Consider the following 27,841-nt stretch of genomic DNA (forward strand, 5'->3'; position numbering starts at 1 on the left):
CAGCCCCTCAGCCAACCAGTCAGGGCATCTCGTCAACTGCGTTGAACACTCCCAGCTGCTGCTCGCCTCTTTATCACCTCAGCCCAAGCCGGGTCACCTCAGTGACAGTCCCTGACTGGCCTTCCTGGTCCCCCTCACCCCACTGCTACAGACTATTCCCAACACAGCCCCAGAGTAAGCCGGGTAGAACCTTACATTTGCTCCTCTGCTCAACCCGCTCCACAAGCCCCCACTGGTGCTCAGAGTAGAAGCCGACATCTATGTAATTGTCTGTGCAATCCCAGACCAGGCCCCATTCTGCCTGCCCCCTGCCCCTGTAACCTCTGACCTCCTATCCTGCTCCTCAAACATACCAGGAAGCCCCCACCTCAGGCCCTTTGCACCTGCCCTATCCCTCTGTCCAGATGTCGGCATGGATCTCCCTCACCCCCTCAGGTCTGTGTTCAAACGGCACCTTTTCATCAAGCCCCTTCCTGACCCAGACCCCACGTAAAACTGCAATCCCCTTAACCTCACAGACGCATCCCAACCGGACACAACGTGACTTTGACTTGTGTCTTGTTCCTCATGTATCTCCCTCCCTGGAGTGTGGGTTCCACACAGGCAGGAACTTCCCTGGGCTGTTCACAAGGCATCTCCAGAACTAGCACAGTGCCTGGCACTCAGGAGACCTACCAGAATTGTCTGCTGAATACTTTGATCTCCCATTTTTATCAAGCCCTGCCAGACAGCCCGGGCTTACCTACATCAACCCTTCTGCTTTCCAGAAGGGGCAGCCGAGGTCAAAGAGATGAGCTGACCTGCCGATCGCATGGAGGGCTGGACGCAGCCCAGGCCATGGGAAAACCAGAGCCCAAGGAGAGAAACAAGAAGGGCAAGCGAGGCCAGGCTCAGGGCCTGAGTCAGTCCCAACCGGAAGACACCTTTGTTCCTGGAGTCCACCTGCTGCCCTTTCCCTGACGCACCCATAGCAATGAGCATGGATGGCCTGGTGGCCTCTGCTGTCCAGCCGGGCAGGCGGCAGGCAGCCCTTGAAGACGGCTAGTCTCTAAGGGGCGAGGTCCCAGAGCACCAACCCCCATCCTTCTCAAAGCCCAGTGCCACCCTCTCCCTGTCAGACACTGGCTCTCAAGCAATCAGTGCCACCCGCTTCCAGAGGCTTTCTAGGAGTCCCTGCAAACTCCATCCTCGGGCCTGTCCCAGGGCCTCGAGCACAAGGATGCTTTCTACACCTCGTCTCCAAAAGAGAGAAAATGGCCCTTGGCCTATAGACAAGTAGCCAGTTTTCCAAACAAAACAAAACATTTTTTTAAAGATTTATTTATTTACTTGAGAGAGAGAGTGCGCATGAGCATGAGAGAGAGCACAAGCGGGGGAGAGACAGAGGGAGAAGCAGGCTCCCCACTGAGCAAGGAGCCTGATGTGGGGCTCGATCCCAGGACCCTGGGGTCATGACCTGAGCCGAAGGCAGATGCTTAATCAAGTGAGCCAACCAGGCGCCCCCAAAGAACACATTTTATTCAGTACTTTCAAAGCAGGAAGGGACTAAACCTGGCAACACAGGCTTCTCTGTGCGCCCTTCATTCCACAAACGTCATTTACTCCTAGGCCAGGCTCTGGGATGCGGTGCCAAGACGGCCCTCGGGAGTCCACTGCCCTGTACGTAAGCTAGTGAGCTGGCCAGGTGTCCCAGCCCCCCCTGCCACTGCACCCTACACACCCCACTCTCACTTGACCTTGGAAACAAGCTGTGCTTGCTGCCACCCTTATAGGCAGCTGGAGAAGCAACAGTGACCCCAGGTGACAGATGGGAAAGGAAAGGCCCAGACAGGCCAAAGCAATCCACCCAGGGCTGTGCGGGGAGCTCCTAGCAGAGCCCTGGCCAGAACTCGGGGCTTCCCACCCAGACTCAGCATTTTGGGTGGCTAGAGAAGAGCGCCCTCTCCTGGCAGACCCACAATGTGGACAAAGAACAAAAAAGTACAAGGAAGGGTAGGAGTCAGTTTTCCTATTTAATCACACCGTGACTTACTCAGCCTTCGGCTCACTGGTCTGCTCACTGGCCAGACATCTGTGGAGCCCTACTTGCCCCAGGCGGGGTCTGGGGGTCAAGGGGTCAGAGATGAGCCCTGGCCCAGCAGAAGAGAGATGAGCAGCAGAAAGAAGCACCCCCAGGGGGACAACCAGAAGGCTAACAGGGGCAGCAGTGAGCACAAAGGCGGGTCTCCTTGGGGAGTGTATGTATGGGCTGAGACGGAGACCCCTTCCCGAACCACAGAGAGCTCCAAGCCTCCAGGGGCACACTTAGGGCCAAGCCTGGCTCAGGGCAGGTGGACAGGGCATGGCTGTGGCAGGGTTAAAGCAGGAGGTCACCCTGGAGGGGGAAGATCGTTCCGGGCTCAGCCAGACCATGGGAAGGAGGGGAAAGCAAGAGAGGTCTCCGGTCTGAGAACACGTGCCCTACACGGACACACCATTCGAGCAGCCGCTCGTCCACCCGAGCAACTCTTCCCTCCATCATATTTTCTGTGACAGCTTACAGCATTCCAAGGCCGCTCTAATTGCACAGCCCAGGCCCTGGAGACACACTGCCTACTGGAATGAGGTCTTCAGGGAACGACTTTGGCTGAAAGTCATCTGAAGATAACACCCTTTGTCTGTGCGGGCACCCAGCTAAACCTCTGACGTTTTGGCAACTCGGCACCAACCCAGGGCAGCGCGTGTGGTAGGCCCTGGTGGCTCCCTCACTGGCCCCTTCCTTTTTCCACCACAATAAGACTGCCCCCTGGGTCATGGCTGTCGGGGAGGGAAGGAACACGGGCTGAGGTGTTGGGAGATGGGTTCTGGTCCTGCTTCGAGCTGATCATGGTGTCGTTAGGCCTCAGTGTCCTCCTCAGGAAAATGGTCTAGTAAAACCTACCATCACCTCCTTACCAGCCACCCCGAGGACCAAGGGAGACAAAAGAGTAAGTTCTTAGAAAACTCAAAAAGCACTGTTCAAAGTTAGAGATTTATAGACGAAATCTCACTTCAAGACCAAAGGACATTTTACTCCTCTCTGTGTGGCTACTTTTATCTCAGTTTTTCTTCAAACTCCTTCTGAAGGGACAGAAGGGAGACACATTAGACTGTTCAAAACAGTCACCAGCCAAATGTCACCAGCCAAAGCTAAGGAAAAGGCCGCTGGCATTAATGATTCTAGCAGGAATTCCTCCAGGATCCCTGACCTGAGTTTCTGTCACAAATATTTTTCCCTTTCTAGGCCCAGCAGGAAACAACTAATTCACCAGATGGTGTCCCCACTGTGGGCTGGGACCCAGCCTTGTCACCTCTATCGCCACCTCACAGAGTGGCTTAGTTCAAAGAGCTTTCTTTCTTTTTTCTTTTTGAGGTGGTTTTTAAAATGCCCTGAGCATTCTGGCCCCGTCACACACATAAGGCAGATTAGGCCCCGGCCCAGTCTCACTGCACTCTAGAGAGTGGAGGACACATTGCTGGGCTGCCAGGGATGAGCCTAGGCAGAGAGTGGGGGCAAGACTGTCATACAAGGGAAGGCCTGTCTCTGTGGAAAATGTGTGTGCAGCTGTAGTCCCATCCCTCCCTCTGTGTTTATTACCCAAGTCTGCGATGTGCTCTTGTTCTCTGGCCACCTCAGGCCAAGAGCACGGATTATGGCTTCTAGTTCTGCTTCCCCCAACCCCGGAAGCAGCAGGGCTTGAGGTGGGAAGGAGCTGAAACTCTCCTCCAATTTGGGCAGCAGGGCGGAGAGGGCCCAACCTGGAAGTCCAGGTCTGGGGTCTTGCTCTCCTCCTGCCATCCACCAGCTATGGGTTCCTGGGCAAGCCCACGGCCTCCCTTCCTCAAAGGCACACATGGCCTTGAGGTACAGCCTCCCCTTCCTCAGGCACAGATACAAGTGAGCACTGAGCCAGATGCTCAGTGAGCCTCGTGGGGGCACCTCCCACACTGTTTCTGAGTGGGGACATGTGGAGGCTGGGTCTCCTGGCCTCCAGCCCTGGCCTCTGGCAACTCCCAGCCTCCCCTCAGGAGCCCCTCCATCTTCCTTCTCCCAGACCACCCCAGTCACCCAGACCCACATCACAGGCTCCAAGTCCGAGTCTGGAAGAACAGAGGCTCCCCGAACCCAACATCCTTCCCCTCGGCTTTAGAGAAGCACACCTTGCAAACCTCCTTTAACACGAGCAAGTCCAGTGAAAAACCAAGCTTGGGCCCTGCCTTTCTGCCTCTGCCACACCTTGGTGGGGAGTATCTTTCTGGAATGATTGAGTTAGCTAACAGAGGGGGACTGAGAGTGCCAGCGTATCAGCATTTTGCAAACCCTCAGTGAAATAAAGAATCCAGGTGACGACCTCCAGCAGTTGCCTGGTCCCAAGAGACACCACAGGGCCTTCTGTACCCCTGTGGAAGCCCATGGCATCACCCGTGATTAGTTAGAGCTCGGGGTGCGACCAGCCAGGTCCAGACCACAGGTGTCTAATAAGCAACCCGTTTCCCTCTGGGGTTACACTTCAGGGGAAGGAGAGGGAGAAGAGCAGCCCTGGGCTCCACGGGCCACATCAGCCACATGTGATCTGTGGTTCTGATCTGGATCCTGATCCAACCGCAAAAAGACTCTGGGAGACCACTGAGAAAATCTAAACATGAACCAGGGCTGGGGCGGTTTGGAGTAACTTTTAGAGGCTTGGGGTCTGGGAGCGAGGCTCTTCGCCTCTCAGCCCCGCTCTGAGAGCAACGCACATGTAACCCTAGAAAACCGCTCTCTAGCTCATCTGTCAGCAGAGGGGACAAATGCTCCGTAAGTTCTTTAGCGCTGAAACCTGAGGATCTCTGTGGGGATTCTGAAGCTACAGGACATCACAGGACATCACAGGACACTCTGGCCCTACAGGGATCCTCAGAGCCCTCCCATTAGTCGAACACTTATTGTGTGTCAGCCCTGTACTTCTGGTCCCTTGTGTCCTTTTCACACACAGCCCTGCCAGGAAGCAGTATCGGTCCTGCCTGTCAGGTGGGAACACAGGCGGTCAGAGAGGATGAAGATGGCTATCGAAACCCAGGCTCCTCCAACTCCCACACCCACATTCCTTCTGCCCGTCAGCCCAGAACAATCCAGCCATTCCAGAGTCCACACAGAGGCATGCACAGAGCAAGCCAGAGGCCCCTTCTAATCTCAAGGCAGCTGGGGCAGCTCAGGCCATCCTGACCTTAGCAGGACATATTCGTTGGGTCTAGCCAGGCCAAGTCAAGTGCAGGGTGACCTTGGAGGAAAGACATTCTGCCTTTTTTATCTAAAGGATATAGGGGCCTGGTCACCAAAAGCTGTGATCCATAACCAGTTGCACGGGTCTACAGGAACTTAGAAACATAAATCTGTTCAAGGACTCTACTCTGAGATCATGTCTATTCTACTCCCAGATCACGTCCATTCTACCTTTCTGGTACTAAAATATGCTTTTTTTAATGAAATGTCAACCGTGTATATGGTAGTTAGGTTTTTAAATTGTTGCTTCTTTCTTTCCTTCCATCTCTCCTTTCTTTAAAATGGACACATTTACCAAGGTTACATACTGGCAATCCTAGAAAGGTCCTTCCCTGTTTTAAACTGGCCTCATGAATCCCAGCTACTGGGATTGAGGCTGCTTTTAGCTCTTTCTTTGTTCTAGGATCTCTAAGATTAGTGTCCTTATAAGAAAAGATATCAGACAGCTCCTTCCCTCTCTCTCTCCCATCCCACCATCTGTCCCTATCCAGGCAGCCAGGAAAGGCCGTGGGAGGACACAGAGAGAAGGTCGCCGTGCACAAGTATGGTGAGAGTGCTCTCTGGAAACAAATCGGTCAGAAGCTTCATCTTGGAATTTCCAGTCTCTGCAATGTGAGAAAATAAATTTCTGTTGTTTAAGCCATGTGGTTGTGGTATTTTATTGTGGCAGCCCGAGCTGACTAATGCACGTATGATGGCCTCTCCCTTCTTGAGGTTTCGGTCTCATCTGCAAAATTGAGACAGTCACATTCTGTGAGGCTAGCAGGACCCTAATGCCAAACTGAACAAAGACAAAAGAGACCGAGATCTCTTAGGAATCTGACACAAAAATCCTCAACAAACCAAATCTAACAACATAAAAAGATACACACCATGACTGAGTAGGATTTATCCCAGAATGCAAGGTTGGTTTAACACCTAAAGTTCAATTAAAATAACATACTATATCAATAGAATAAAGGGCAGAAACCTTGATAATCATCTCAACAGATATGGAAAAGCATTTAACAACAGTAAACATCTCCTCATTAAAAGAAAAAAACAGACTCAATAAACTAAAAATGGAAGGGAACTTTCTCAAGCTGACAAAGAGTATCTATGAAAAAGTCAGTTAGGGCACCTGGGTGACTCAGTGGGTTAAAGCCTCTGCCTTCGGCTCAGGTCATGATCCCAGGGTCCTGGGATCGAGCCCCGCATCTGGTTCTCTGCTCAGCAGGGAGCCTGCTTCCTTCTCTCTCTCTGCCTGCTTCTCTGCCTACTTGTGATCTCTGTCTGCCAAATAAATAAATAAAATCTTAAATTAAAAAAAAGAAAGAAAGAAAAGAAAAAGCAGTTAAAATCAGATTTAATGTGAAAGGCTGAAAGCTTTCCCCCTAAGATCAGGAACTAGAGGGGGGTTGTCTCTGCTAGCTAACTTTGCTTAACATTCCACTGGAGGATCTAGCCAGGGCAATTAAGCAAGAAAATTAAATAAAAGGTACCCAAATTAGAAAGGAAGAAGCAAAACTATCTCTATTTGCATATGACATGATCTTTTAAATAGAAAATCCTAAAAAATTCACTAGGTATGAAAACTAATGAATTAGTTCAGTAAGGCTGCAAGATAGAAGATCAATATACAAATGTCAATTGTATCTCTATATAGTAACCATGAACAAACTAAAAAATGAAATTGAGAAATTAACTCCATTTACAATAGCACAAAAGCAGTAAGTTACTTATGAATCAATTTAATATAAGAAGTGTAAAACTCACACTCTGGAACTATAAAATATCTTGTAAAAAAGCAAAGAAACCCTATGTGAATGGAAAGACATTTCATGTTCATGCATCAAAAGAAGAACTATTGTTAAGATGGCAATACTCCCCAAATTGATCTGCATCGAAATCCCTATCAAAATCTCAATTGGCTTTTTTTTGGTGTTCAGAAATTAGCAAGCTAATCCTAATCCTAATTCCTATTCATATGGAAATACAAGGGACCCAGAATAGCCAAAATAGTTCTGAAAAAGAAGTCATACTTGAAGAATTCATTTCCTAATTTCAAAATTTACTACAATACTATGGTAATCAAGACAGTATAGTACTGGCATAGAACACACAAACAGATCAATGGAACAGGATTAAAAGCTCAGAAATAAGCCCTCATATTTACAGTCAATGGATTTTTTTTAGAGGTGTCAAAATAATTCAGTGGGGGAAAGAACTGTCTTTTCAACACATGTGCGAGGACAACTGGATATCTACATACAAGAGAATGAAGTTGGATCTCTACCTCACACCATATATAAAAATTAACTCAAGATGAATCAAAGACTAAATGTAAGAGCTACAACTACAAAACTCTTAGAAGAAAACTACTTACCTCTTAGAGATGAATTCTCATGAGCTTAGATTAGGCATGACACCAAAAACAGAATGTGATATATCCATACAATAGAATATTAGTCACAAAAAGGAATGAAGTCATGATCCTGGTTAGAACACAGATGAAACTTGAACACATTGTGCTAAGTGAAAGAAGCTGGTCATGAGGACCACATGGTGCGTGATTCAATTTTTATGAAATGTCCAGGATAGGCAAATCCATAGAGGCAGAAAGTAGATTCACGGCTGCCTAAGGTTGGGGGAGGATGAAATGGGGCGATGAAAATGTTCTGTATCTGGCTGTGATGATGGCTACATAGCTCTCAGAATGTACTAAAAAACCGGGGAATTATACTTTAAATAATTGTTTTGTATGGTACGTGAATTCTATCTCCATAAAGCTGTCATTTAGAAGACAGCAAAAGGGTGAGACTTGGCTGCAGCAAATCCCCCAGAAGGGGCCCCCAACCAGGAGCATAGCATCATCTAAGAGCTTTACAGACCTACGGAATCAGAAACTCAGAACTGGAGCCCAGCCCAGAACAGGCGCCCCAAGTGATCTTGAAACTCACCGCAGCCGGGGACTCCCGCTTAGATGAGATGGTTCTCAACCTTGACTATGCATTACAATCACCTAGGAACTGTACAAAAAACACCCACACCCTGGCCCCCCAAGGAGACCTAGTAAGTTAGACTTTATGGATGGAACTCGGGCACGGGAATGTTTTAAAGCTCCCGTGTGAAACAAGTGTGTCACCGGCGTGAAAAGGACCAGATAAGAGAATGAAGGCCTTCCGCTCTTCAGCCTCTTTGAGAATTTGACCCAGGCTCAGCTTACTAAGGCCACCTAGCGGCCATATTGGGGAATGACTCTATATCTTCCTTCCGTTCTACCCCCACCCCACCCCATCACCCCTGCACCAGGGAGCCCTGCATGGGGTTCAGGGATCCCTATCCTCCCACTGCTGAGGTCAGCAGAAGCCTGACCTCTGGAATGGGAGTGGGTGAACATGGTTACCAGAAGGTAACGTGAAATCATCTGACTGAGCCAGGAGAGCTGTGTATGACAGAGCCCCACTGATAGCCAAGGGAACGACACACTTTTTTCTAAATAGGCTGAAACTCTGGGCTTTTACAGAAGGTTTGTAAATTTATGGAAACATTTTCATTGCTATCATTTAATGAGTCACCCAAACACAATTTTTAACGGAGGAGGTCAATCTGGGAGCCAGCCCCAGCTCCTGGGTAGTGCAGACATACATAGGTCCTGAGCAGTCACTCGGCAACAGCCGTTGAAACACTGAACGGGTGCCCTGCCGGTCGTTAGATGGCCACGTGCCAAGCCCTGGAGTGGCCCCATCTAGCTACCTGACTCCTGCCTGGGACCCTCAGCACCCCCCACGACCCAGAACCTGAAGGGTTAACACCTGGCACCACAGGGGTCAGGATGGGGTGCTGGTTCTGACTGGCCAGATCCCTGACCAGTTCCAGGGCTGCCACAGGTGTCAAACGCTCTGATCATCCCTGACACACACATACCTCACCAAGAACTCCCTGAATCACGCCAGGGTGAGCCGGGGCCAGGCGTGTTTCCATTTCACAGGTCACTTCCAGAAGGTGAAGGAGTAACAGAACTGATGAGGGTCCCACGGGAGCCCTAGCTGCCTCACGTCCAGTCAGCCCCAAGCTCGCTGCGCACTGGGGGTAGGACACCTGGGTCAGGGCGAGGCTCACCTGGCGGTAGGTGCAGATGATGATTTCCCGCAGGTGATAGTGCATGGGCGTCATGGTCTCACTGACCGTGTCCAGGGCTGCATCTACCTCCTTCTTCACGCGGTGCCCGTCAGGCAGCAGCTGCACCACCTTCATCACCACCTGGGGCCAGGAGAGCACAGAGAAAACTAAGGGAGGGGGGGAGGTAGGTGGGGCCTCCAGCCCCAGCAACAGGCTCACCCCACACAAAGGGCCCCCTCAAGGCCCACTCCACAAGTGGTGCTGAGAAAAATGGATATTCACATGCCGATTTTTTTAAACAATTTTTTAAAAAGATTTTATTTATTTATTTGACAGAGATCACAAGTAGGCAGAGAGGCAGGCAGAGAGAGAGGGAAGCAGGCTCCCTGCTGAGCAGAGAGCCCAATGCGGGGCTCGATCGCAGGACCCTGGTATCATGACCCGATCCGAAGGCAGAGGCTTTAACCCACTGAGCCCCCAGGCACCCCTCACATACAGATTTAACTTAAGATGGATCAAAGACCTAAACCAGGGCTAAAACCATAGAACTGGCAGAAACAAATGCAGAGAAAAACTCCATGACATCACATGTGGCAGTGACTTCTTGGACAGGCCATCAGACGTACAGGCAACCAAAGAAAGGACACCATCAACCCCATAAAAAGGCAACTGACAGAATGAAAGGAAATATTTGCAAATCGTGTACCTACTGAGGGATTGATATCCAGAATATATTTAAAATTTCTGTAACTCAGCAACAAAACAAACCAAATCAGAAATGGGCAAAGAACGTGAACAGACATTTCCTCACAGAAGACATGCAGGCAGCCAATGAGCATCTGGAAAGATGCTCAGCATCACTCATCAACAGGGAAATACAACTCAAAACCACGAGGTATCACCTCACATCCACCAGGACAGCTACTATCAGAACAGAAGACAACAAATGTTGGGAAAAACATGGAGAAACTCAACCTCTTGTGCTTTGCTGGTGGGTACGTAAAATGGCGCCACTGCCACAAACGACCATATGGCCGCTGTTTAAAAATCAAGCAGGTTACTGTACAATCCAGCAATTCCACCTCTGAAACTGCAAACAGATATCCAGACAGGTATTTGGGCTTCCATGTTCACAGGAGCATGACTCACAGTCGCCAGAGGGTGACAATAACACAAGTGTCCACCGCCAGATGAGTGGGTAAACAAAACGTGGTCCATACATACAAGGGAATACTACTCAGCCTTGAAAAGGAGTGAAAGCGAAAAGACACTCAACATGGAGGACATGATGCTAAATGACATAGACCAGACACAAAGGGACAAATACTGGGTGATGTTACTTGAATGAGGCATGGGGAACAGTCAAATCCACAGAGACACAAAGTAGAACAATAGTCACTAGCAGCTGCAGAGGGAGCAATGGGGAGTTCCTGTTTCATGGGTATGGTCGGTTTGCGATGAAGAGAAAGTTCTGGAGATGGATGGTGATAATGGTTGCACGACAAAGTGAATGTACTCAGTGCCACAGAGCTATACGCTTAAAGACACTTAAAATGGTCAATTATATGGTATGTACATTTTACCACAGTGAAAAAAAAAATCTAATAACGAATCAGTGAGAAGGAAGAGGGGAGTTTCAGGAGAGGAATGAGCAGACGCAAAGGCCGAGAAGCTGAGGGAGTTTGGCAAGTTTGAGGGAGCACGCAAAGGCCACGGTGACAGACAGCAGGGACAGTGGGGGAGGGGAATGCTGTGTGGCCAGATGAAGAGGCAGGGAATGTTGTGTAGCCAGATGGCCACAGCACCAACACCAGAGAGACCCGTGCCAGCTCTGAGCACCCCCATAAGATAGGGTCCCCGCTGCCTGCTTGCAGGGTGTCTGCGGTGATGACACGTGGCAGGTGCACAATACAGGGGTGACTAAATCAGAAATGTGAGCAGTTGTCCACCCAGTGCCCTGGACTGAAACAGGGGTGAGGTAGGACAGGCCACGGCCCAGCATCAAGGTTACCAGCCACAGCTGGGGCCCCAGAGCCTGTGAGGCAGTCGTCAGTGCCATCCAGACAAAATGTGGCCAAGGCCTCCCCTAGGGCACAGAGCAGCCCAGTGGCAGGGCCAAGTGGCGAGGGGGAATCAGTCTAGCCCCCTCTTCTTCAAGAGCCCAAGCTGACCTGTGCTCTGGTTTTCTCATCTGTGAAATGGGAGCAGGGGAGCACAGAGATGATGACATGGGAGAAGGTGATATAATTAAGAGGAGCTCTGAAGATCCCCCAGAACTGTCAGCCCTCTCCCCTCACCCAGGGGTCCCCACGGGGCCCTGTGGGGTGTGCTCACCTCAAACTCGCCCTTGGTGAACTTGGCATCAGGCACACTCACGAGCTCCTCCTCGCCCACCTCGGGGAAGCCCTGAGGGAGGACAGCTGCTGGGACAGGGAGCATGTCCGTCCAGGTGGCTCCCTCCCCAACATGAGGAACCCCTTGCCAGGGGTCTGCCAGCCCCAAAGCCCTCTGCCCAGGACTGATGGGACAGGCTCTGGGACCATGCCGTGCACCCTCCCTGTCCCCAACATGCTCCTGCCACAGCCAGGGTCCCAGGGGCCAAGTAGCACCCTGCCCTGTGCAGGCAGGACAGGACAAGCCACACGTACCTGGATGTGCCAGAAGGCGAGCACAGCCACCACCATGGCAGTTGTGGTCCGGCCCTGGCCACTGAGGCAGCTGAACACGAAGCCAGTGCCTGGGTCCTTTGCAAGGGCAGCCCGTACAACTTCGAGCAGCCGGTCGAAATCCTGCGTGGGAGACCAGGGTCCGAGTCAGGCAGCCGGTGCTGTAGGAAGCAGACTCCAGACATGGCCCACCCCTCCAAGAGGCAATCCCAAAGCAGCCATCGTGGGACAGCCAGGTACAAGAAGGCATGCTTATAAACAGCCACCCCCAGCCCTTGCCCCAGGCGTGTCACCCCCTCTCCCCCCAGCCCCCCCCCCCCCCCCCCCCCCCCCACACGCACAGACACCCTCCACCAGGCAGGACACAAAAGATGTGTATGTCACGCCCACGTGCTCCATCCCCCAGGGCTGTGCAGGGACCCCCCAGCCCCACTGCTTGACTGAGAGGGACCCCACCCAGGTCCCAGCCTGAGGGCAGGGGTCCAACCTCAGCCCATCCCTGCAGCATGGGTCCACCAGGGGGCGACAAACAACAGGCAACCAGACCCACAGAGGCAGGACCTACCAGCCCCGGAGGCCACCCATTCCAGGCTGCGGTCAGCTGTCCCCACACGCACCCAGCCCGGAACCATACCCCGCACAGACACACCACCCGAACAACGGATGTGTCACAGCAACCCGCATGCAGTAAGGGCTGGCCACACACACCACAGACGTACCCACGGACCTTAAAACACACACTACACAACGACATAATCCTACAGAGATCGCACACACAGCACACAAACAACCTTGGACACACACAAGCACCCCACAACCCCACTACACACACACCACACCACACAGTTCCCCAGAGACGCCTGACACAGGAAAGACAAGATGTCCGTCGGATTCCAGACCAACCCACCCACCACATACATGTACTCACTCCACAGGACACCCACATACACTCCAAACACACTTCCCCCACAGACGCACATTCGCTACAGACACCGTGGATACACTTCCCACACACACACACACCTGAGACACAGAATAAACACAGACATGCATACACGCCCCCAGACTCGAACCTTGGAAAGGAGTGAGTAAGCCACTGGAGGCTCGTGGAACAAGCTCTCAGTCCCTCGGGGGATCTGTGCCCACAGTCATGGCCCAGGCCAGAGCAGGGGTGGGAGAGGGCCTGCTCTGGCTCCCCAGAGGCCCAGCCCACACAGCCCCCTCACCTGCTCGCAGGGGGCGCAGAAGTCCGGCAGGGGGATGCGGTGGTAAGTGAGGCCGGGGTAGGCCCCACGGTGCTGGGCAAAGACCTCCTGCGAGGTGCGGCATGTCTGGAACCTGCGGGTCGCTGGACCCCCCGGGCCTGGGAGAGGCATACTCAGGTGGGCCTTCAGCTGGGACTCCAAGTTCTAGAGGAAGATGGGACAGAGGGCTCAAGCCACTGAGGCAGCCTCCGGAAGGCCAGAGCCTGCCATGGCCAGGACAGGTCCTGGCTTTCGAGTGGACCCCTGCCCCTTCCTGAGCCTCAGGGGTCAGAGCCAGACCCAGAGCCAGGGAGATGACCAAAGTGGGAGTCCCGAATCAGCCACTCCCTGAGTCTGCTCCTCCTGGGGCCTCAGTTTCTCCATTTACAAGAGGAGCCTGGGACCTTCTGAAGATTCTCCAGGGCCAATTTCCCAGAAGGCCTCCAAGGCGGGGGTGTGCAGAGGGCAGGAGGGCCTCACCTCAAGCTGTTCGGAGGCCATGGGGGGCCCAGGCCACCGCAGGCTGTGGGTGTGCCCGTCACACTCCAGCACAGCCTCCTCCCTCAGGTTGACCCACACGACATGCCGGAGCTTCCTCTTGGCATCGGCTAGGTAGGCCAGGATGCTCCCCAGGGCCTGGGGGGAAACCATCAGTGGGCCATCAGTGAAAGGGCTCAACCATTACCCCCCTTGACCCCACGAGTGGACCTGGGGCCCCTGGGGTGGTCACCTTGGCGCTGGGCTGCGCCATGCCATAGATGGGCATGCGGGGTACCCGGCGGAAGTTGGCCACGTCCATCTCTCTGACGGTGCTGAGAGCGTCTGGGGAGATGAGGTCGTCTGCCCCCTGTGGGGAGAGCAGCAAGCCTGGGACCCCCAGCAGCTGACTGAGCTTCAGAGCCTGGCCCAAGGCGGGGCAGGGGAGGGCAGACACCAGCACTTTACAGTCCACGAAGCCCGTTTGCACACTGGGCACTTCATCACCACCCCGGCAGGGAGAAAGACGATAGTGCCCACCCTCCAGAGGAGGACCGTAAGGCTCTACGATGAGAGGCTGGTGGCAAAGACATCCAAACCAAGCCTCCTGCCTCCTCTCCTGCAGCACGTGGGTTCGAGAATGATGAGAGGGAAAAACAGCTGTGGCCAAAGCTGCAAACGCTTCTTGGGGCCTGAGATCAACCCCACATCACTCACAGGAAGTCTGCCGCCCCAAAGGCCATCGCCTCTTTGTCTCCTGGGAAGGAGGGCGATGTTCAATCCAAGCCATCAGGAATCAAGGGCCCACCAGCCCCGGGGACAGCCCGCACCCATTCCCACTGCCCCAGCCAGCCAGCCACACTCACCAGAGAGCCCATAGTAATGAGGTCCCCAGGGGCCACAGGCCCTGCTGAGCTCAGGGTCACAGGCAGGCGGTACAGCTCGGGGTGGGCACATAGCCAGCGGCTGAAACTGAGGGCAAAGGCCAGCGGGTACTGCAGCCCGAGGCAGAGAGAGATGGGAGTTCAGGGGCACGAGGCCATCCCAAACTCTCCCAGCTGACCCTGTGGGGGGAGGGGGCAGAGCCCTAAGAGACATCCATCGTGGTCCAGGGCAGGGAGGAGGGGCTGCAAGAGGACCAGAAGGTCCAAAGCAAGATCCTTCCAGGCCCCGATGCCCTGGCTAAGGGTACAGAGACTGGGGCCCAGGACAGAGAGAGGTGGGCCCTCCCCTTGCCTGACCTGCTCTGGGACGACCACTCTATCAGGGTCTCTCCAGGCCTCCCACACCCACCTTCCTCTGGGACCAATGAATATGTCCCCATTCCCTTCCCCAGCTCCACAGGGGTCCTCAACAACCCCATGCCAGTTTCTGTAGGGGACAGGGCTGGAGGGACCCCAGGAAGAGGGGTTGTGGGTCCGCTGATCCCCCTGCCCACCTGCTCATGGAGATAGTAGTTAAACAGGATCAGGTAGAAGTATCGCTCCAGGCTCTGCAGCGCCCTCTGCCGGACACCGTGCTGGCTGCAACTTTCCTGAGAGAAGGTGACCCGGAAGGGGGGCCAGGTGGTAAAAACAGGGCTCCTGGGGCCACCCTGTCCCCATCCCTCGAAGGGCAGGAGTTAAGCCTCAGAAATCCCCAGGACACAATCTACCCCTCCCTTTATAACACAGTTCTGCCTGGCTGGAAATTCTTCCAAGCATCTAACACTCTCCCATTTGCTGCAATTAGTCTGTGGCCCAGGGGAAGCTCTTGGTGACTACCCCAGCTGTCAACACAGGGACCACCTAGCCTACCGTTCTGTGCGCAGAGACAGGCTGGGACCCTCCCTTCCCCCCACACCATCTTTGCACCAAGCCATGCACATGCAGGGCCGTGCCCAATCATGTTGAGGAAGCAAGGATAGAAACACCCTTCTCTAAGCCAGAGGCCCTCCCTTAAGAATGCTGACCCACTCCCCAAGAAAACAAAAAGACCCTCATAACAGTGCTCCAAGGGAGCCACAATTTTTTCCCTTACTTTACAGAGGTTCTGAGAAATAAGCTGACTTGCTCAATCATGCCACTGATGGCAAGGAGAGTTGGATCCCCAAAGGTCGTAACCACAGCCCAACCTGGGCCGGGGGTAATGAGCTGTCACAGAGAATCCCAAAGTCCCTCTATCCACCTTAGGATCTCAGAGTTCACCGGCTGGGTCAGTACCACCTTCTGGAGGGCAAGTGAGATTGAGAGAGGCCCACAAGAAAGGTCATGCCCTTTGATTACACTGAACCCCATCTTTGGGAATCTAGGCCAGAGGTCGGCAAACATCTACTTTGATGAAAGGCAGTAAATATTCTAGGGTCTCTGCTTTACCTGCCCATCTTGGCAGCATGAAAGAGCCACAGACAGTGTGGAACTGAATGGACAAGTCCATGTTCCAATAAAACTTATTCACGAAAACGAGGTAGCGGGTTGGATTTGGCCCCTAGGTCACCATTTGCTAACCTCTAATCTAGACTAAGGGGAAAAAAATCCTAAATACACAACAGCTTCATTTTCGTGAAGTTATCTTGTTGCAAAAGAATTTACACTGGCGAGGAACTGGAAACAACTCAACAGTCCAACCAGAGGGGCATGGTTAGTAAATCATGACAGCGACATCCCAGGGACGCATGCTCTGCGAAAGGCTCCCTTCTAAGGGCGTCATGGCTCTTATCTCAGCTTATCTCAGCTGGTAACAACTCTATAGGGTGGTTATCATTCATGGCTCCCTTTTTACAAGCGGGGAAACTGAGGCACCGGCCCACGTCCACACACCTGTAATGGCAGAGCCAGGACCGGACCCCACATGGTCAGGCCAGAGGCCACGCTCTTAACCTAGCTGGCCAAGGATGGCTGAAGTCACACAGCCGGCAAGAACCACAATGACGAAAGGAGGGATGGCATGGGGGGCTGAGAAGGGCTACAAGCAGGCATAAATGCATCCGGGAGGCATCCGAACCAAACCAAGAATGTCACAAACAAAGCACATGGGGAGGAAAGTGGCCTGAAATGCTCCCAGCAGCCGTGCTGGCATGATGGGTGACTTTCTGCCTGCTCCAATTTCTCGATTTTCCATACTCTACTATTGTTTCCGAAAGATATTTTTTAAAGTGTCAAAGAAGAAAGTCTCCGCAGGCCTTAGATTCCTTCCACGTGCTGTGCACAAACACTGTCAAGACAACGGCTTCTCCCCAGAGGGAGGGACAGAGCTGCTGAGATAGCCCAGAGCCGATCGCTCTTCCAAAAGCAGCAGGCTGGACCAAACTCCAGCCTACCCAAGGAAACAGCAAGGGACTGACTGGCGGGGGGACCCAGGAGCAGACTGGGAAGTGTCTGGCTCCAGAGGCTGCCGGCACCCCCGCCAGCGGCCCCTTCCTCCGTCCTGTTTATTCTGCAGCGAGGGGACCTGGCCAGGGAAAGTAAACTTCCCCTCTTCCTTGTCCGTCCTTCCTGCCGGCCCAGCTACTCCATCCGCCCTTCCTCTGAGCGCCTCTCTTCTCTGGGAGAAGCAGCCACCAGGAAAAGTCAGTCGCAAAGAAGCCGGTTCACAGGTTTCACAAAATGAGGTCACGGGACTCGGGCAAAAGCAGGCCCTCTCCAGGCCTCACCTGGGCTGGGCTCTCGGGCCGGGCGCCTTCCAGCTTCCTCTGGTGTCCCAAGACCACCTCCTTCAGGTCGTGCAGCTCGGCACAGGCGGCGATGGCTCTGTCCACCTGGGGCCCGCGACCGGAGCAGGGAGGGGGTGGTAGGTGGGCAGCGGGGCCGGAGAAAGACAGCAGAGATGGAAGGGGAGAGAAAGGGAAAGAATGGTTTGCCAAGAAGGGGGCAGTGCAGGGGAGGAAGAGACCCCACCAGCGGAGAAGGGCCCACCCCTCCACGGCCCCAGCCCCCAGCTCACCTCGTCCACCATCTTCCTCCCCTGAGGCACCACATGGAGAAAGCTCTGGATCAGCTGCAGCTGCCCCAGGGGCAGCGGCTTGGCCTGCAGGGGGGCAGCCCTAACGAGGAAGGGGTCAGTAGCAGAGGCGGTACCTCCAAAATCTTCTACCCCCGCTCCCGCTCTTGACGCTTCCATTCACATGGCCGCTGAGGGGCCCTGGACTACAGGTTCCAAGTCTTCCTTCCCATTCAGGCTGGGGGAAGCAAGGGGTATTTTCCCCAGTGGGAAAACTGAGGCCCAGAAAGGTCAAACGACTTTTTCCACATTACTCAGCAAGTCTGTGACAACCCAGGAAATGATCCCCACGTTCCCCACCTCCGGCTTTGGCCCTGGGCTTCTGACGTGGCCCCAGCACTCTGGCAACCCTGTGCCCTCCTCTCCTCATCCCTGCGGCGCCCTGGGACACTCACTCTGGCCTCGAGGCAGCCCCACTGTGATGAAACAGGACGAGGGACCCCAGGGTCATTCCCAGGTTGGTCCTGCCCACGCCTGTCTGACAGCTGAAGAGGAGAGCAGGGGGAGGCCCATGGGCATCACGGAGCGGCAGCAGGCTGGGGGTTTCCTGGGAAAGACCACGACCGTCAGCAACAGCATGACCTGGAAACCTTCTGCCAGGACCAAGTCCGGGGAGAGGGGGTCATGACATCGGCCCATCTGTGCCCCCACAGTCTTTGGCAAGGGGTGCCTAGACAGGGGGTTCAGCCTCTTCTGGAAAACTTCTAAGCCTAATCTGTTCCACCTGCCCCGAGGAGTATGGCCCTGCCTACTGCCCCGGCCCTGGGGGAGCTCAGCCAGCTGGGCCTGGGAGTGAGACTGCTCAGAGGTGACAGGCCTATATTTGACATCCCCATGAGATGCAAATTAAATAAGGTGGCCTCCCGCAGGGGCTGGGAAAGAAACAACACCAGTACTCAGGAAACACCAGCTCAAGAGGCCACAGATGAGAATCTCTGAGCCCCAGTAACTTGATGTCCAGAGAAGTCAGGTGATTTGTCCAAGATCACACAGCCAAGTTAGCAACTGAGTCTGTCCAGCGTCCAGGCCTTCAGACTGTCAGTGCTGGGCTCTGTCATTAGAGAATGCACAAATATACACAGCCACACACACACACACCCCCACACACACATTCCACCTCCTACACGACACAGAAGGAAGCCTTCCTCTGAGGAAAGCCAGAGGCCACACTCGCCCTGAGCATCACAATGGAGACAGGGCCTAGACCCAGACCCATTCTCCAGGCTCCTGTTCCTACTCTGTGCTCCCACCACCCCCTGCCCCCTCCTGCCCTGACTTACCCGGAGAACATTCACAAAGGCATCAAACTGGGCTTCCAGGGGGGCCCCTTGCTCTGGCAGGGGCAGGCGGTGGTACCTGCCAGGTGACGGGGAGAGACCCGTCAGATAGGCCACACAGCCCAGGCATCCCCCCACCCCTGCATTCCTATGGGAGAGATGGCTGTGGGGAACTCGGCCCAGCCTACAGACAGTGAAAGCGAGGCCACAGCTGGGAAGCAGGGCCAGGGAGCTCCACTGCCCAGCACGCAGTCATCCGTGCGGCCCGAACCTTCTGCTGACATCGGGGAGGCCTGTCACTCGGTACCTGTAGGCAGGCTGCAGGAAGAGGGGCCGCTTGTACACCTCCTCGGTCACGTGCACATCGTCCTCACCCCGGATGGTCACAGCGTGGGGCTCCCCCAGCAGGTCCTCGATGTTGTGGTAGACGTGGTATGTGTTCTCGCTCAGCTGGGCGAAGTCGTGGATCTGTGTGGCGGAGTGGGGGCCAGAGGGCCATGACGGACCTGCAGGCCCCTCCTGGCCTTCCTGGCCGAGCTCTAGAGCGAGGAGACCGCACAGAGGCCACGGACAGGCTGCTCTTCCTCCAGGGGGAACCAGGTGCTCTGCGACCTGGGAGGCCTGATGGGACGGTGGTGGCCAGTGGCCCGAGGGCAGCAACCTGTGCACAAGATGACATGGCCCTCGCTGGGGCCAGGGAGCAAGTGCCCTGCCGTGTCCTGTAGGCAGCAGGAATCAGCTAAGCCATCAGAATCAAGGACAGGGGAAGCTCAGTCAGCCGGGTGCCAGAGGAGATGAGGCCCCCAGAGGGAGATGGGAGACCACGGGTTCGTGCCCGTGGGAGCCTCTGGGGCCACTGTAGCCACCGACTCCAGGCACACACCTCCGCATCAAAATCCTTGATAGGCCTCCAGGTTGTGCAGGAGAACAGGGGCACCTCAGAGACAGCCAGAGGCCCATCGAGAGAAGTGACTCACCTGGGCCTCACAGCTCCCGGAGGGCTGACCCTCCATGCTGGGGCTCCTAGTCTAATGCTCCTTCCACGCCACCAGGCCCCTGCTAAATACGGGTGCTGAGCCTGGAGGAGGTGCGCGGGGTGGAAAAGGGGCAGATGCAAAGGGAGCCGGGAATAGGAAACGTCCCTCCTCCGGCTGCCTGTAAGCAGGCCCTGCGGCCAGTGACTCGCCAGAGCAGGGCCAAAGAGTGGGTGAGCATGGGCCGGTGAGAGCAAAGTGGGGCTGGGAGGCAGGGTCCCAACACAGATGCCCACAGCCTGCCAGGGAGAGGGCCCTCCACCCACACCAGGGACCCTCACCTCTTTCCGGATGGCCAGCTCTAAGCTCTCTGCCTGGATCCCAGGTCCCAGGCCCTGGAGGTTCTCACGAAGATTCTGCTTATCTCGAGGTGTGTAGGGCATGAAGTCGTCATCAGCCCGCAGAAACAGCACGGGCTCCTCCCGCACACAGAAGACCACGCACTCCTGCCAGGGGCCAAAGGAGGAAGAGAGTGTCACCGCTACCCAGCACGGGGGCCCGGCCTTCTGCCGCACCTCTGTGCCTTTGCACAGACTGGTCCCTCCTCTTTGAGCGCCTGTCACCCCCACCCTGTGCCTGCTCAGTCCCAGTGTCGCCTGCTCCTGACTGTCCCTCTTCTCAGGGCCCACAGCCCTTTGCCTGAAGCTCCTGGTGTGAATTCCTGCTTCATCCTCACATGATCAGTGAATACGTCTCCCTTTGTGGATGATAGGTTCCTTACAGGGAGAACCGTATCCTGATCATTTTCACTTCCCCACTCTTCGGAGCACGAAATGGCAGATAAATCAAGCGCCTGATGAACACTGGGGGGAGAAATGAATGCCCGTCACCACCGTTCAATCATTCATTCACTGAGCACCTTGCACAGAGGAGAGAGAGGTGGGCAGACCCTTTCCTGGGGAACAGGACAGGATCTGCCCAGAGCTAACAGCCCATCCCACTCTGGTTCACTCGGGGATTCTCCGGCTAAACCCTGGTCACACCAGACACGGGCTGCCCACACGGAGCCTGAAATCACAGGGGACCCTCAGGCACGCAAAACCCCGCCTCAGCATCAGGCAGGAAAGAGGAGTCATTTAGAATCCAGATGGCTGGTTTGGGTCTCAGGACACCACTCCTAAGCTGCAGCACTCATCCTCTCTGGGCCTCGATTTCCTCCTCTATGAAATGGGAGTAACTGCCCTGCCTTCATAGAAGGACCTGTGTCCACTGTGGTCACCAAGCTGTGCCTCTCTTGTTATGACCTGGACCCTCTTATCACCCTGTCACCTTTCTCATTCTCCAAGGTTCTCAACGTGGGGTGTATAAGGGTATTCTGACCTCAGGGCCCCCAGGTCCACACATGACAAGGCAATAAATATTGACCCAGAATTTCCCAACCATGCTGACCATAGTGATCACCATGGCATTCAAGGCCTAGCAGAGCCTGGTCTGGGTCCCTAGCCACCCTCCCCATCATGGGTCCAGGCCCCTCCCAGGAGCCCCTTTGGAAGATGTTGGGGGCAAGACTCTGTCCAGAAGCAGCCCCATTTACCTTGTGTCCATCCTTCTGGAGTTTCTGGAGGACCCGCCTGAATCCAGAGAGGCTGGGCTGTCCCATGCCAAACACGGTGAGCCCACCCCGCACTTGCCGGAAGTTGGGGGCCCCACAGCTCCGTGCAGTGCCCAGGACATCCATCTTCTCAGCAATATCCCGCACCAGGAAGTAGCGTCCCTGGCAGGGGAAGAGCCACAGGGGGTTACTCAGATGGCTCAGGCACATCTTCTATTGGTGGAGCTCTGTCCCAGGCCCCAGAGGACAGGGAGCAGAGAGAAGGGGCAGGGGACAGGGTCTTCAAGTTGTCTGCAGGTTTTTAGAAAAAACAAACAAAATATGTGGCCATCTGTGATCCCAAGGAGGGTGTCTTTTAGCATGGGAAAGGGAAAAACAACTCCTCCTGATGAGGAATCATAGAAAGTTTCATGGAGGAGGCGGCATTGGAGCCAGGCCTTAAGGAAAGAGCACAGAGAGACACTCCAGGGGCAGGATTTGGCTTTAGGGTAGGGCCCGAAGCTCTCCAGGAAAAGCCAAATGTCTCCCTTGGCCTGAGGAAGGACTTGGAGCAGGGGCTCAAGCAGGGAGTCACAGCCGGGGCCCCAGGAGTCAGCTAGAGGAAAAGTGCACTAGGCCCTTCCTGAGGTCCTGAAGCTCTGAGGACGGACAGGGCTCTCTCCCCTGCAGCTGGGGATGAATGGATGCAATGAGGGCAAAGAAGGGTGAGAGCAAGAGGCACCGGGTGAGTTCATTCCTGGGCACAACGGAGCTCGGACATCATCTGGCCGTGCCCCTCCGACAGGACCCACACATTGCCTGACAGATTAGAAATGGAACCAGCTCTTCCAGACACCAGGAAATCCCAGCTACTCTTTCAACAAACACGGTTTAATCAGCATGATTATCCATTTACTATCTACTGAGCACCTGCACGGTGCCTGAGCACTGTTCTAGGGCCAGGGGCTATAGCAGGGAACAAGAAAAATGAAAGTCACCTGGGCGTGTGGGGCTTTCTAGAGGATATGGGAAGGGAAAGACGGCTAAGCCAGAGAAGTTCTGGAATGTGGAGAACAGACTGACGATTCCCCCAGCTCGGGATCCCCCCTGACTCTGTTCTCCCTCCTGCTCCGAAGGTAGGGTGTGTGCAGGCTGGGGCCAGGAAGGGACCTGCCAGAAGAGACGAGCAGGGATCTCCACAGGGCAGGGGGTGTGGCCCCAGGAGACCAGGGGGTGAGAGGAAGTGGGTGAGGACCCCAGAGGACAGGGTGAGGACATGAAGCAGAGAAGGAGTCCGTGGGGAAAGTAGGAGGAGGGACCCCGTGAGGAAGGAGGACCAGAGGGGGCTGAGGGAGGCTCAAGAGGGAGGGAGGGGCCAGGCTGCCCTCACCTGCACCAGGTAGTGCTCAGGGGTGGCGTCTGAGAGCCGGCCCAGCGTGTAATGGGCCTTGAGCAGTTCATCATGGATCTGGAACTCCTCCTTGCAGTTGTACCTGTCAGGGCAGAATGGAGCCCAAGTCAGGAAACCTTTGCGATCAAGGTAGCCTCCACCCTCACCAGACCCCACAACAGGGCCAGCCTACCCACGCAGCTACCCACCTGTGCCAGAGACAGCCTGCTGTCCCCAGTATCTACTCTCCCCTTCTTCCTCAGCAACAGAACCGTGGAATTCTGACTGGGCCATTATTTGGCAGAGAACTACATTTCCCAGCCTCCTTTGGAGCTATAGGATGGTCATGTGATTAAGCTTCGACCAATGGGATATGAGGAGAGGTGGTAATGCAAACAAATTCTGGCCATTCCCTTAAAGGGAAGGTGGGTGCCTTCTACTTTCTCTTCAGAGGTGATGGCGAGAAGTAGGTGCTGATGATGGTGGGGAAACAAGAGAGAAGGGGTCTGGCTGATCCCAGAGCGGCCATTTCCAGCCTGGCGTGCGTCCTGGACTCTCGTGCAGAGAGAAGCTCCAGTCTTATTTAAGGCCTCCCATTCAAGGGTTGCTTGGGTCCCTGGGGACCCTTCCATCAGATTGTCTCTGAGAACAACCCCATGGCACAGTGAGGGAGCTCAGGACACAGGCTTTGGGATTGCATGACCTGGGCATGAACCCAGCTCCCTCACTCAGCAACGTTGTGGTTTTGGAGTTACTCACTCTCTCTGTGGCTCCCTTTCCAGTAACTCTCACCTTCTGGGGCCGCTGTGAGAACTCAAGTCACCGCTGAATGGAAGTGCTCAGCCAAGAGCCTTGGGCACAATAAGGGTTTATTAAAACAATCATTTTTACCAGTCACAGAGCTACCTCTACATGGGACCGTTTCAAGCAAAACCCACGGGTATAAAACCAGATTTCTGCTGGGATGGATCTGTCTGCTCAAGACACAAGAAGCTTCCGTGCTGGTTGTAACAGTGAATAAGACACTGCTCCTCTTTACTAAAGAACTGCGTCCAGAAAAGGCAGGGCAGGGGACCGAGTGGGTCAGGGGAGCACTATTCGAGGAGTCGAGAGACTTAGGGTCCTGCTCCCAGCTCGGCATCCATCTCACCACGTGGTGGACAAATCCCTCTACCTCCAGAAGCCTGGTTTATGTATTTAGATCCAGTTTTCACACCTGCTCTAAAACATATTAGATCAGGAGTCAGCAAACCTTTTATATCAAGAACTGGACAGTAAATAATTTTGACTTGCGAGCCATAGTTTCTGTTGCAACTACAACTCTGCTATTCGAGTGTTAAGCGTCCATGGACAGTATGTAAATGAATAGGAGTGATAGTGTTCCAATAAAATTTTATTTACAAAAACAGACGCTAGGTGGCATTTGGCCCACAGGATATAGTTTGCCAGGCCCTGTGTTGGGTGATCTTTAAGGTCCCTTCCCCCTAAACACGCTATAACCCCAGGGGTGCTGGGCTCATGCTGGATCCAGGAGGCGCACACAGTCCCACTCTGGCAGGCCCAAGACTGTTCTGAGCCACACCACTTCGTTAAGTATTTTGCTCGTCATCCCCATGGGATCGGATAAGAAAAACAAGACCCAGAGAGGGAAAAGGATTTTCCCGAGGTCACAGAGCAAGGCCCAGGACATGTGTCTCCAACACGGCCCTCAAGGGCCAAACCTCCATGTGTCATCTCCGGCAGAGAGACTACGTATCAAGTCTCTTGTCTGTAATGTCTCTTCTCTTCCCCTTATCGCAAGCACAGTAGTGGATTGGGATCCTAATTTTCCTGTCAGGGCCCAAAGCCAGCAGGCCAATTTACTATTCCCACCCCTTAGGTCTCCTTACACAGAAAGTCCCACCTACTAGGTCTCTGCCAAACTTCTATGTGTGGAACATAGTTCGTTCTTAGCTCACTATGTCCTATATCTCGCATGCTGGAGGGGCCCAGAGGCAGATTCGACAGAAGCCGAGGCTTCCCAATTCACCAGGAGACAGAGCCCATGCCTCTCTTGTCCTCCTGGCCTCTGGCTCCCAGCACCCACTCCTTCACTGACACCACTGGGCAGACAGGGTCGCAGAGCCCCCTTCTGGATCCTCTTCCTCTGGATGCACGTGGTGTATCCTTATGTCTCAAAATATGGTACCAGAACCCACTCTCGGCCTCCTCCAGGAAAACCCCTCAAGGACCTAATTAAGAGAAGTGACCAAGAGCTTCCAGCTTTTTGAGCCCACAGCTCTTTCACAACCGGGTATTAACCCCAGTTTCGAACCATAATTACTAGGTGTGAAAAATAAAAATCTAAATTTTATTCATCTCAGTCTGTAAGCTCCCTTTGAAAATATTCGGCCAAAAATGATTTTCAAAAAGGTGTCCCCCCGCCAGCCACTCCTCCTTCTCTATGCTTCCTTGCCCTGTGGCCATGAGCTAAGAGACCCACAACAGAGACCCATTCAGCCACTTGATTGCTGTGTTACTCCAGACAAACTGCTTAACCTCTCTCGGCCTCAGTATCTTCATCTGTGAAAGCAGTTTGTAGACTAAGTGCTCTATGCCACCACTCCTCTGGGCATCTGCCCCAACCATGTCTTCCAGGGATACAGTCACACATACCCCCATCCCGCCTCCACTCACGTGATCACGACAGGGGCCACTTTGTTGGGGATGATGGACTTGGCCTTACTGTTGTGCACGCCCGTGGTCTGGAAGGAGTGGACACTGAGCGAATGCTGACCGTCCATTGTGCCGCCGCCCTGGAGACCCTCAAAGGGGGCGCCCGCCGAAACTGTCTGCTGGGCTGTGCTGGCCGTGGTGCCCATAGTCCGCTGGCAGCCTCAGGAGCCCAGACCTGCAGGATGAGAAGGCATGTGGCGGCAGAAGGGGTGAGAAAATTCACGGCAGGCCGGGACCTAGCCCACCTCTACCCCCACTGCCCAGATGCCAAGTCTGAGGCCCAGAAACAGACAACTCAGCCTGTAGCTGGAAACAGAAGGTAGGTGTGCTGTCTCCCACCTGTTCACTGAGTGCCTACTGTGTACCTGTCCCTTGACTACTGGTCTGGGAGGGTAATGGACATAAAGGGACATAAAGACACAGTCCCTGACCCCTTATGGTTATACTCCTCTGGCGAAAAGATGACTGTCAGGAAGGGGTTAATTAACCTTCCACACCAGGTCACAACCTAGGGCTCTAAGTGACTGGGTCAGGCCACATGGAGGCCAGGCTCCCAGAGTGGGGAGAAGTGGGAAGACCAGGGGCAGGTGCAGAGGAAAGTCAGGCTTGGCTCTGAAGAATGCAGATGGGCGGGGGGGTGGGGCACTCAGTCCATTAAGAGTCCACCTCGATTTCGGCTCAGGTCATGATCTCAGGGTCATGAGATGGAACCCAGTGTCGGGCTATGTGTTCAACGGGGAGTCTGCTTGAGATTCTCTCTCCTCTCCCTCTGCCTCTGCCCCTGCTCGTGCTCTCGCTCGTTCCCTCGCTCGTGTGCACTCTCTAAAATAAATAGATCTTTAAAAAAGAGGGGGAGAGAATGTGGATGCAAACAGGATGCAGGAGGACAGTTTAATCATGAATATCACAAAGTGAGGCTGGGGACACCCCAGGGTTCAGTAAAAGTGCCAGGCCCCTGAACTTGACGCCATCGTCAGTATCACCATCACAGCCAAAGCTTCCACCCTGCACGCCCACGAGACAGGCTGGGCGCCCTGCTGGATGCAGTGATTCCCTGGGTGGGGGGGAGGGGATCTCTCAGAGAAATACTTAAGGATGTCCGCAAAAACCAGGCTTCCAGGATGTGTTGCTCCTGGAAGTGTCACTTACAATGGCCAAACCCCGGGAACCCCCTCCATCCAACAACAGCAGCTCTGCTGAATAAAGTAGAGGCATCTCGAAGGTGAAAGGTTCAACAGCCATTGAAAATATCACACTGATGGACTGGAAAGGCATCGAGGATGCAGGCACAGAAGGAACAGGTTGTAAGGCAAGGATAGGCTGCTATCCCGTTTCACTTCATGAAAATGTATCAGCAGAAAACCCCGGCAGGTACACGTCAAGATGCTCATGTAAGTTATCACCAAGTGGGATGAGAGTTCATTTGTATCATCTCCTTTTGCTTTTTCTCCTCTGAACACTAGGTAATAAAGTTAAAGCATACTGAGAACAAATCAGAGAATGTCTGGGGAAATGGCCAGAGATGGGCGAGGAGCTGCTGGAGGGTGCGGGGAGCGGTCCCTAGACTCCAGACTCCCTCACCCACAGTCAGCCCCTCAGCCCGGATGAGCTGCTCCACATGGTACAGACAGTCTGCTGGAGCCAGCCACGTTTCCCCCCACCCCGGCCTCTGGAAACCAGCAGCAGCACCTCGGGGAAGTGGGTGGCGGAGGCAGGGGCTCAGTGGGTCAGCGGGAAGGCTGAGCGTCCCCAAGCCCTGAACACTCAGGCTCCCCCTCCCCAGAGCCGCCTAGACAGTGACTAGACTCATCCACCCATCCTCAAACCTTCCCAGACCACCAACTGTCCTGTCCCTCTCCAGCCTGGAAAGGGCTCCCTCTCTCCCTCCGGCCCTGCCTTGTCATCCTTGAAAACTCCCAGCAGCCATGCAACATGGCTGTCAACACACACACCTTGTGTTTGTAAGAGCCCCACCACACCCCGCCCGATTTCCCCCTCCCACTTTCCCTCTCTCTCTGTCTCTGCCAAAGATGGACGGAATGAGCCTCTCTGTTCCTAAACAGAAGCACAGGCTGCTCAGAGAGCAAGAGAGGCTCCACAGTGGGCCCCAGCCCACCGAAAGGAGAGCCAGAAAGTTCTTTCCACTT

The 27,841-nt window shown here is 54.3% G+C and overlaps 1 protein-coding gene across 6 annotated transcripts in view; it reads right to left on the reverse strand.

Moving 5' to 3' along the window:
- Window positions 1-27,841, reverse strand: part of PALD1 (phosphatase domain containing paladin 1) — a 74,997-nt gene that overhangs the window by 6,601 nt on the left and 40,555 nt on the right. For 4 of the 6 annotated variants that reach the window (XM_032841206.1, XM_032841199.1, XM_032841191.1 and 1 more), the window contains exons 2-18: window positions 25,656-25,869; window positions 22,980-23,082; window positions 21,593-21,772; window positions 20,340-20,504; window positions 19,332-19,492; window positions 19,028-19,103; window positions 18,143-18,294; window positions 17,691-17,790; window positions 17,401-17,505; window positions 15,208-15,303; window positions 14,636-14,764; window positions 14,023-14,139; window positions 13,773-13,928; window positions 13,275-13,457; window positions 12,031-12,171; window positions 11,717-11,788; window positions 9,383-9,523 (exon numbers count right to left, since the gene is read on the reverse strand). In XM_032841206.1, the coding sequence (XP_032697097.1) occupies window positions 9,383-9,523; window positions 11,717-11,788; window positions 12,031-12,171; window positions 13,275-13,457; window positions 13,773-13,928; window positions 14,023-14,139; window positions 14,636-14,764; window positions 15,208-15,303; window positions 17,401-17,505; window positions 17,691-17,790; window positions 18,143-18,294; window positions 19,028-19,103; window positions 19,332-19,492; window positions 20,340-20,504; window positions 21,593-21,772; window positions 22,980-23,082; window positions 25,656-25,840 (2,262 nt within the window). In that variant the 5' untranslated portion in view covers window positions 25,841-25,869. Of the gene's footprint in view, window positions 1-5,865; window positions 6,009-7,486; window positions 7,899-9,382; window positions 9,524-11,716; window positions 11,789-12,030; window positions 12,172-13,274; window positions 13,458-13,772; window positions 13,929-14,022; window positions 14,140-14,635; window positions 14,765-15,207; window positions 15,304-17,400; window positions 17,506-17,690; window positions 17,791-18,142; window positions 18,295-19,027; window positions 19,104-19,331; window positions 19,493-20,339; window positions 20,505-21,592; window positions 21,773-22,979; window positions 23,083-25,655; window positions 25,870-27,841 lie in introns of those variants that run through there. The other 2 variants (XM_032841216.1, XM_032841223.1) reach the window with 2 other exon arrangements.

The sequence above is a fragment of the Lontra canadensis genome, unplaced genomic scaffold, assembly GCF_010015895.1.
Source record: "Lontra canadensis isolate GAN:19392208 unplaced genomic scaffold, GSC_riverotter_1.0 scaffold3, whole genome shotgun sequence".
NCBI classification, from domain to species: Eukaryota; Metazoa; Chordata; class Mammalia; order Carnivora; family Mustelidae; genus Lontra; species Lontra canadensis.